Source organism: Colobus angolensis, unplaced genomic scaffold, assembly GCF_000951035.1.
Source record: "Colobus angolensis palliatus isolate OR3802 unplaced genomic scaffold, Cang.pa_1.0 Scaffold416, whole genome shotgun sequence".
In the NCBI taxonomy this organism is placed as follows: Eukaryota; Metazoa; Chordata; class Mammalia; order Primates; family Cercopithecidae; genus Colobus; species Colobus angolensis.
The window spans coordinates 321151-331280 of NW_012117555.1; the positions used below are offsets into that span (position 1 = coordinate 321151).

The window sequence follows — 10130 nt, forward strand, 5'->3', positions numbered from 1 at the left end:
GGCATCGCAGCAGAGCCCCTGGCTTTTCTAGGCAGAGCGGCGCCTGCCCCGTAGATCACACCAGCTTTGGCTGCCTGAGCCAGGCCTGCATCTTGGCTGCAGGCGCTGGGGCCTCACCGTGTTTCCTGGGGGGCCCGGACCCCGCACGGCCTCGATCTGATGCTCTGAGGTCTCACGGATGCCTGCTCCTGGTCCCATAAAGCCGACGGCTGTGGTGGGAAGGAGCCTCAGGCGGCCCGGGACCCCTCAGTGTCTGTCACCAGGAGATAGAGGGACTCAGAGCCAGGGCTGTGCCCAGGCCTGTCCCAGGCGCTGGGCGATGCCAACCCTTTGTGCCGGGCTCCCGCCAAGGGGTCAGCCTCCGGGTCCCAGCTGCCAAGCTCATGGCGTGGTCTCGCCCTCCAGGTCAGACATTGCTGATACGGGCCTCCGCCGAGGAGAAGGCAGCAGGGTCCGTGGCCCTGTCCAGGGGCCGCTCCCGCCTGACGTAGCGCGGCTTCCGTACTGAAATGGGTCAGAGACAGGGAGGGTCAGAGTGGGACCTGGACAGCAGGGACAGTGCAGGCCTCAGCCCCTACCGGAGGCTCTCGGGAGCGGGCATGGCACAGGCGCCCGGGGCTGTTTACTCTGACCAGATGGGAACCCCGATGCCCCCTGCCCCTCAGGTGCCCTCAGAGCTCTGGCTCGGGAAAGGGACAGCTTCCTCCTGCCCCGCTGCATCCTCTCATTCACACCCTGGGCCCCGGGGCCTGGACGAGGGCCAGGCTATCCCTGAAGACAAAGATGTGAGTCGTAGAGCATCATGTACCTCAGGGCGACAAGCAGGCCCTGGCCCCGAGACCTCAAATGTGATTAACGTCAGGGTCTCAGGCGTGATCGCCCAAGGTTCCTGGGGCAGGCCCTGAATCAATGGCCAGTGCCCACCTGAGAGGGAGGCGGAGAGAGAAGACGCAGAGGCGGGGGAGACACCGTGGGACCAGGGGGCAGAGACGGCCAACGCAGCCACAGACGCCTGAGCCAGCAGGGGCTGGGGAGGCAGACAGGTCCTCCCCGGGAGCCTCGGGAAGCATGTGGCCTTGCCTGCCCCTTGGTTTTGGACTTCTGAACTCTAGGACAGTCAGATTAAAGGTCTGCTGTTGAAGCTGGCAGGCCCGGGGCACTTGGGCACCGTGTGGTCTGCTGGGCCCTTGCAGACACAGCTGCTTTAGGGACGGAGCAGGTCCAGCCTTGATGGAGAACTGTCTGTCCCCTAAGGCACTGTCACCTGCCCCCATGAGAGACCTCTGCGCAGGGGGACGGAGGCTGGGTGAGCCCTGCTCATGGCCTTGGAGCTGTGTGGCTGTGGGCCAGTCACTCAGCCTATCTGTGTCTGTGGCTCCGCCTAAAAAATGGGTCCTAACCAGGCTGACCCTCGGGTCCGCCTGACCCAGCGCCACTGAAGCGATGGCTGCTCAGGAGGGCCTGGCAGAGGCCGGCTGCGTCCGTCCTCGGGCGGAGCTGGACTTGAAGGAGGGGCAGGCATTGGGGGTCTGCCCTGTGGTGGGTCCTCCTTTCCTGCAGACCCCACGTCTCAGGAACAGGAAAGGGCATGGAAGTCCTGGGGATCAAAGGGGGCGGACAGGGTGTGTTGGCCAAATCTGGCTGAGATCCGGAGCAGAGGGTGCCAGCCAAATCCGGCCCTGGCCCAGCCTCGTGGGTCTCCTGGGGACCTGGGCAGGGGTGGCTGAGATCCAGAGCCAGGCAAACCCGTTTGTCTGGGGACACACCCACGAGCACCCTGGGTCTGGCCCAGAGACGCGAAACCCCACAGGAGGACGCAACGGCTGCTGTTACCTGAGGACTGTGGCGGGGGGATCATTGCAGCCTTGAAAAGGAGAGAAAGGCAGAGTGAGGACTTGGGATGGCCCAGCACAGGCACACGCGGCCGGGGACGCTCAGCCCAGATGACACGGGTTACTTACGGCTTCGCCAGGCTGCAGGGCCGGGGCTGTGGGGAAGCAAGTGGACAGTCATCCTGGACCCGAGGAGCTGCCTCAGCATCAGCCCCGTGCGGAGTCCACGGAGCAGCAGAGGCCCCCGGGGCTGTGGGGTCAGGCTGGTCTCACCCCACCTCTCCCTGCGGTACCGTCAGCCTGGCCCTCGGCCCTGCCACATTCCTCCAGGGAACTCAGGGGTGAGAGGCGAGTCCCCTCTCCCCAGATCCACCTTCCCGCCTCAGCAGAGGGGACAAAGCACCCTCATGAGAAGCGCTTCCCTAGGCTCCAGGGTCCCAGGGGAAGGGCTGCCCTCCCACCCTCCCAGGAGGAGCCTCAGGCACGAGGTGGCTTTGGGCCCCAGGACCGTGGGCTTCTGCCGCCATGGTGCCCCCACGGTGGGGGTGCCGTGGCATCGCAGTCAACCTGGCTTCTCCTTGTCCCGTGGCCACCAGGGCTGACCAAGCCCTGAGCCTTGCCCTGCTCCAAGGGTGCCCGTAGGCAGAGATGCTGAGCAGGCCGGGGCCTCTCGGTGCCTGGCTGTGCAGCAGCCCCTGGCAGCGGGCTCCTGACTGGAGGCTGAGCCCTGGGACCCCAAGAGAGGTTGAGAGGGGTGGACAGGGGTCTCACAGCAGCCAGGTGGGGCTGCCCAGAGACCTGGGAGGAGGCCCCAGCTCGGCTATGACAGTCTGGCCAAGTGCCCACCTCGGGGTCCGATCTGCCGGCTGGACCATCTGCCTGGCAGGGACCCCGCGAGGGCCGGCCTGGGACAGTGAGGGCAGGTACCATGGACCCTGCTCAGAACTCGCCCCCACCGGAAGGCACCACAGTCACCACAAGGTCTCTCGGTGGGAGGGGTCAGTGCCCAGGCCTGGGGTGACCATGTGTACAGCATGGTGTAGGCTGGGGTGTGGGCCCTGCACCAGCCTGGCCGGCCCTGACCCCAGGAGAGGGGAGGGAGGGGCCGTGGCTGCCAGAGGAGTCCGGGCAAGTCCAAGCTGCCAAGAGCCACCTGGTCCCCACTCCACTCGCCCCTCATCATGCCCTGAAGGCCCCGGGGAGCCGCCTCTGCCGGAAGAGGGCTCCAGCGGAGGCTCTGGGCCCGAGGAAGGGCCCTTGGTGCTTCCACCTTCAAATCCACACACAGCTGTTTCTGGGAAGTGACGGCTCTTCTAACAACGGGACCCAAAAGCCACGTGGCAGACCCTGGGGCACCCCATCCCCACAGCTGGGTCCCGCCTCCTGTGTCCTCCCGCGGGGCCCGCGCTGGTCCAGGAGATACCTTTGCTTCTTCTGTAGAAGACCCCGGGGAGTTTACTGGAGCGCTTGAGGTAGAAGAACCCAGCTACGGAGAGGATGAGTCCGGAGCTGATGAAGAAGGTGCCCAGGAAGAGGGAGGCGGCCACGCGCGGAGCCCCTGCAGACAGACACCGCTGAGCAGGCAGGAAGGACAGCGGCCCTGGCTCCTCGCCTCCTCGCCTGGCCCCCGGAGCCACCAGCGCACGGCAGACTCGCTGCTCCCTGAACACGCCTGAGTCTCACGGACCGGCTGTGGGTGCCGAGGGCTCTGCACTTGGCCTTGGGTCATCCCTGCAGGCTCAGCCATGCCTGGACATCTGGCTGCAGGGTCTGGGAAAGTTACCACCTGCCCCGACCTCAGCTTCTCGCAGGAGCTCGGATGTTGGGAGCGTTACAGGATCTGGCCCTGGCCAGGCTCTGCAGAAACGCCTCTCCGATTCCAGTGGCCCCTGAAAGCCAGGGGATTCTCAGCCTTGTTCCTTCCTCGGGAATCAGCATAGGCCCTGGGGCCCCCACACAGGGCAGAGGCTCAAGCTGGCAGCAGGTGCTCCTGCTCCCCACTCACCTCCACCTGCCTGGGCCAGGATCTTCCCACTCACCTCCACCTGCCTGGGCCAGGACCTTCCCCCTCACCTCCACCTGCCTGGGCCAGGACCTCCCCCATCACCTCCACCTGCCTGGGCCAGGACGGGCCGGGGCTGCTGGCCTGGGGCTCAGGAAAGTTGGCGATGGCTGCTGGGTGTGCTCTGAGATGCTGGGGAGGGGACTTCCCAACCCGGAGACGCAGGCGTGTTTGCCGGGCTTGGAGGCCTTGGTCCTGCCGACCCCGGCACAGGGCCGCAGGAGGCCAGGAGCCCATCTCGGCCAACCCTACCCTAAAACACGCCACTCAGGTCAGCAATGGACCCAGGCTAGCTCAGGGCCCGGGTCCATGCTCTAAAGACATGAGGGTTTTGCCGTCTCAGAACACAGCCCTCAGGCCCGGCCCCAGGGCCAGCATGTCCTCCTCTGCTGAAGGATGAGGGTCTGCAAGCCACGCCCACATCTCAGGTGGGGGCAGAGGCCCAGGAGACGAGTCGGTCTGGGAGACGGGCCCTGTGTCCTCCTGAGGATCAGGTGTTGATGGCTCCAGGCCCAGGCAGTGTGGCAGGCGTTCCTGTCCAGCCTGCGTGTCTGCCGTCTCCCGGGGCCATACACCCTGGAAGAGCTGCTGGGCATGGTTAGCAGAGACCTCAGAGCACCTGCTCCTCCTGGTTCCTGGGACTGTGACCGCAGGCTGGAGTAGGTTTGGGGCGAGGCAGAGGCAGGACCAAGCTGTGAGCGTGCCCCTGAGAGCGTGTGGTGTGGCCGTGTGAACCTGAGAGCGTGTGGTGTGGCCGCGAGCCCTGAGTGTGAACTGAGAGCGTGTGGTGTGAGCCGCGTGACCCTGAGAGTGCGGTGTTGCCGCGAGGGCCTCCCCTAACTACGGCCCTTTGGAGACGTGCTGGAGCCCTGGTGACGCCCCCACATCCCACCCATGTCAGCTGACCCCAAGTTACAGGGGCTGCCGCACTCTCCTCTGGCCCTGTTTTGTGGACCCTGAGCCTGCTGTGGCCGCGTCAGTGGTCAGGGTCTGCACTGGCTCTGACAGCCCCCAGCCTCCAGGACACTGGCAGAGGTGGCCGTGGCCTGCTGAGACTTACCAGGATGTGGCCGCCCGGGGGTCCCTGAGCTTCTGTTCATGGGGAATGGCGCACCCCGGCCAGCGACTGTAGGAGAGCAGAGCCGTGGGAAGCCTGTGTGCATGGAGCCCACAGGGACACCCACGAGCACCCTGAAGGGGTCTCAGGCCGGAAATACGAAAGCAAGGGGCTGAGGGGGTGGAGCAGCCCTCACCACAGAGCTGTCCCAAATGGGCCAGAGGACTCGAGAAGAGGGGAATCCCGGGACTGTTCCCCCAGTGGACAGTGGCTCTGGGGCAAGGTGGGGACACAGACAGCAACTCCCACAGTTTCTCCCACAGCTGGAGCTATGAGAAGGGAGCCAGGGGCAGCCGGGCAGACCTACAGCTTCTACACTCGGAGCCATTGTAGGCTGGGAGGGTTCCGTTCCCACAGCGGACACAACTGGCGCTCCCGTCCGCGTTCCAGTGCCTGTAGCAGCCTGCGTGGGGCAGAGAACAGGCGTGTCAGCCAAAGCGACATCCACACCAGCCCGGTCTCCTGGGAATGACTCTGAGTCGGTGAGGTAACCTTCACTCTGGACACGAACACGAACGTGCTCTGGAGGGCGGGCAGGCGGTAGACAAGGACACCCCCAGGGAGCGTGGCGGGGCCCTGAGCACTCCACACTGCGCGCTCCAGAAAGTGGTAGGCGGCAGCATCCAGAATGAACAGGCCTGTGCGGGGGAGGCTTGTGCTCTGCAGGACTGGAGGCTGGGCCCAGCTTCCACCACCCAGCCCTCGCCCCACAGACTCTTCAAGAACCCCCACTGCAACGCCTGCCCCGTGGCCTCCCCCAGGACCCCCCACGGCCTCCCCAGGACCCCCCACGGCCTCCCCAGGACCCCCCACGGCCTCCCCCAGGACCCCCCACGGCCTCCCCAGGACCCCCCACGGCCTCCCCAGGACCCCCCCCACGGCCTCCCCAGGACCCCCCCGCGGCCTCCCCAGGAACCCCCCACCTGCAATGCCTGGAGCCGCTGCCTCGCATGCCGTGTTCCTTCTAGCGGCCCAGGCAGGACAGGCCCACCCCCAGCAGCACAGCCTCCTGCCCCAAGCTGATCCTGACCCTTGGTCCATCTGTCACCTCCACACCCTGGAGCCCTCCCCGGGGTCTCTCTTGGGGGATCCTGCAAAACCAAGCCTCATTCCCACCCCAGGCCAATGCTGCCCCTGAAGCCTCATTTCTGCCCACTGTCCAGGGTGCCTTTAAGGACAGGACTTGACTCTTACCCCTCGACTTTCTAAGTATCTCCAACACTTAGCCCAGAGCTGAGCAGACACACGCTTGATGCCGACTGCGGTGCTGATGCTGCTGTGGGCCACGGGTGGACCACAAGCCTCGACCCTTCCTCATGGACTGACCTGAATACAAACGGGCCATGGCGACACGGGGACCCCACGGTGGAGAGTGGGCCTGGGACCCCGGCACGGTTGTGACAGGGGTCACTCTGCGGATGCATCTCTTGGGAGAATGGAAGCCCACCCACTCAGTCCTACCGGGGCGGAGCCGCGTTCTCCTGGCACTGGGGGCAGCCTCTGTCTCCTGGCATCTCCTGGCACAGGGCTCAGGCGGACCCCAGTGAGGCTCACTCTGGCCTGAGAGTCTCTTGCCCCGGAGACCGAGGAACGGAATCCACGGCAGGGAGCCCAACGCCAGCTCTGCGCTGTCCCCAGAAGTGCCCACTGCCTCCCCGAGCGGAGACGTGACCGGACTTCTCTAAGAGCTGCCAATGGCAGGGCCGTACGCAGGGAGAAGTGCATCCAACACCGCAGGCCTGGCCCCTCTCCACACGCGCCTGACGGTTCCCACCCTGTGCCTGTGCATGGGGCCACCTTGGCCCTTGGACCTCACGACCCGCTGGCCTGGCCCCTCCATGGGCACCGTGACTGCTGCATAGCTGTCTGCGCCCACGCAGTGCCTGGGGTACACGATCCCTCACAGGAGACGCCACGCCCCCAGCACTCTTGCTGCCATGGGGGGTGAGTGGGTGGTTTTCACCCGGCCACCAGGGCTTCAGCATCAGAGCATGAGGGGCCCCAAGATGCTCAGTTTCCTCCCAGTCCCTCTGTTCTCCCTCAGAGCAGTGCAGTGCCCCCCTCCTCCTCCTCCTACCCCGCTTGCACCTCAGATGTCACCACTGCCTTCCTGCGGCCTCCCCAACTCCCACACCCAGCCTCGGACCCCCACGCCCAGCCTCACTGGCTGCCTCAGCCTCCGTCTTGGCCATGCCCTCCTCACAAGGCCCCTGGGTCCCCAGGAGCAGTCCCTCTGGGTTCTTCCATCATGGGAGGGCTGGACCCCCAGGATGAGAGTGCCAAGGCCCTTGGAGGGACAGCCTGGGCATCTCAGCCCCAAGTCCACCACGGCCCCACTGGAGACCACCCCAAGGGCTGCCAAGGAAAGGCCCTTGCACCTTCTCACTCTGTCCTTCCCTCCCCTGGCTGCTCCCACTGGCTGCCCCCACCAGCCTCAACCTCCCGACATCCAGCTGCCCCCAGGCAGTCCCTTCTGCAGCCTCCCAGAACCTCTGATGAACAGGGCCTGCCTGTGACGCACTGATACATGAATCCTCTGGCAGCATCCCACTCCAAGCACCAGGGGCCAGCAGCACCTCTGCCCGAGCACGGACAGGCAAAAATGTCTCGGGCTTTGCCAAAGGCCCCTAGAGCCAGGACTGCCCCATGAGAATGGCTGAGCTCATGGGCTACTCCCCCAGACCCTTCCCCCAGCACCTTTCTGTTCTCAGCTCCTGCCTCTGCTCCCAGCCCTCTGCCGGGCCAGTCTCCTCACCGGGCCAATGCTCAAGGCCACCGCCAGGAAGGAGGTTCAGCTGTCCTTTCCCAAGCTCTGCAGTCCTCACCGTCCTGTCCACTCCCCCTGGCCCCACAGCGTAGATGAGTACTGTCCTTGTCACCGAGGGGAGGGACCTCGGCACATGCCAGTGGCTCAGTGGCTGGTCTGGAATCTGCTTGGGACAAAGTAGCTTACCTGGGCCACACAGGCTTGCGCCCGGGCAGCTGGTGTTGACGCCCACCACATCCACACAGCACTCGGGCAGCTGGGCCTGGAGGGGACACAGCAGTGAAACTCCAGGACGCACCTGCCAGGCAGGCTCATGCCCAGAGCAGCAGTGGCTGAGGGGTGCCGTGTGAGCACATCTCAACACCCACAGCTCCAGCTTCTTCTGGAGTCAGCATCGGTGGCCCTCTGTCCCCTGTGGGCCTGGGAGCAAGAGGACTCATGGCCACAGTGCACATCCCTGTGGGACCCTGGAGGAAAAGCTGGGCCTGGAACAGAGTAAACCACCCCCACGAGGTGGCACGCGCAGGCCGTGGCAGTGCCACCGACATTCTCTGCAATTCTCTGGACACCCCTCCATCACAGGTTTCCAGCTTGACCCCACAGAGGAAGTGCCTGGGCCTGGCTGGCGTTTCAGAGGACGCATTCACGCCTGGGTGCCCAGGTGCTGCACAGGTGCACTGGGTGCTGGCATTTACGGTGTGTGTGAGGGCCCATTCCTTGACCACAGGCAGGCTGGACAGGCCTGGGGGGCTCAGGGTGCCCTCAGCTTGTGTGTTGATCACAGCTGTGCTGTTGCTCGTGACCTGAATGCAGTGAACGGTGAGGGCGCCCAGGAGTGACGGTGGAGTACGGGAGAGAATCCACACCGCCAGGGAGACGTCCAGGTCCAGTCCCTCAAACGCCCCAGCCAGGCTGGCGAGGGGTCCCCACCCCCCACCCGCTCCGACTAGGAGTCTGGAACCGCTGGATCTACACTCCCCGATAGCAACGTGCGGCGGGCTGTGCCATCACCGCTGGCAGAGCTGCTCCCAGTGCGGGTCAGGATGCCTCACCATGGGGGCCCCGCCGGACCCAGCCATTCCTGAGCAGGTGCTCACCAAGCAGGCAGCGCAGGGCTCCCCTCTGCGAGGCACAGGCCCCTCTGACCCCAGCAGTGGACCCGGTCAGCACCTCTGGGGCTGGGACATCAGTGTCCTAAAGGTTGAAGGGTTAGACCCCTAGGGGAAGGGCCCACCGCCCTCCTCAGAGGCCCTGGCTTAGGCCGCATGGACACGTGACGGGGGCACCTACCATGTTCTCCATGGACTTGCCTGCAACTCCCACCAGAAGGCCAGCCAGGAAGACCAGGTGCCGCAGCGCCATGCCAGGAGCAGATGCGCAAGGCCTGCAACAGTGAGGAGCGCACAGAGCCAAAGAGATGGGGTGGAGCCGCCGCAGCGCCATGCCAGGAGCAGATGCGCAAGGCCTGCAACAGTGAGGAGCGCACAGAGCCAAAGAGATGGGGTGGAGCCGAGGCAGCGGGGGTGGGGCCAAATAGAGATGTTGGCGGGGCGGGCTGAGGCAAGGAGGGCGGAGCCAAATGGAGATGAGTGGGGCTGTGGTGGGCAGGGCGGGGCCAAATGGAAGTGGGTGGTGCTGTGGCACGGAGGGTGGTGCTAAGTGGAGATGGGCTGGGGCAGGGAGGGTGGGGCCAAATGGAGACGGGCGGGGCTGCGGTGAGGGCGGGGCCAAATGGAAGTGGGTGGGGCTGTGACAGGGAGGGTGGGGCCAAATGGAGGTGGGATGGGGCATGGCAGAGGCAGAGGCTGAGTCAAATAGAGATGGGGCAGGGCCATGGCAGGGGTCCAGGGCCATGACGTAGAGGGCGGGGCCAAATGGAGGTGGGGCAAAAGAGTGAGGGCTTGGGGCCTTTGGAGGCACGGGTGGGGCGAGGTGTAGGCGGGGCCTTACCTGCCCCTCCAGGATGGGAGATACCGACATCAGCCCTTTGCCCGCCCTGGTGGTCAGGGGTTAGCTCTGGGAGCTCATGGGTTCAGCTGAGCCCTGCAGACCCCGGCCCAGTCCTGCAGAGGAAGGCAGCAGGTGAAACCGTGGTCACTCGAGGGCAATTCATGTGGGCTGTGGCCTACAGTGCGGGGTCTGGGTCCAGTCTGGGCCCTCTGTCCACACCCTTGCTGGTCCCCGGCTGGGCTGTCGAGCAGAGCGTCCTGGAGGGGCCGTCCCTGGGCTGTGGGGGCCTTGGCAGGGCTGTCTCCACGAGCATTTCCCCCGAGCTGGCCTCCTGGCCTCCTGCGGGTGAGAGTGCCTGGGATACAGGCCCTTGGCCTGGCCTTTGCTCAGGGAGCAAGCACA

The 10130-nt window shown here is 65.5% G+C and overlaps 1 protein-coding gene across 1 annotated transcript; it reads right to left on the reverse strand.

Annotated features, from left to right (window-relative positions):
* Window positions 1-9855, reverse strand: LOC105522007 (chromosome unknown open reading frame, human C1orf159). Its single transcript, XM_011956376.1, has 9 exons — window positions 9729-9855; window positions 9069-9162; window positions 7965-8040; window positions 5319-5414; window positions 4955-5020; window positions 3256-3390; window positions 1962-1987; window positions 1834-1864; window positions 1-504 (listed from the first exon to the last, which is right to left on the reverse strand). Exons 2-9 carry the CDS (start codon window positions 9138-9140, stop codon window positions 407-409), a joined length of 600 nt encoding a protein of 199 aa, XP_011811766.1. The 5' UTR covers window positions 9141-9162; window positions 9729-9855; the 3' UTR covers window positions 1-406.
* Window positions 9856-10130: the final 275 nt, after the last annotated feature.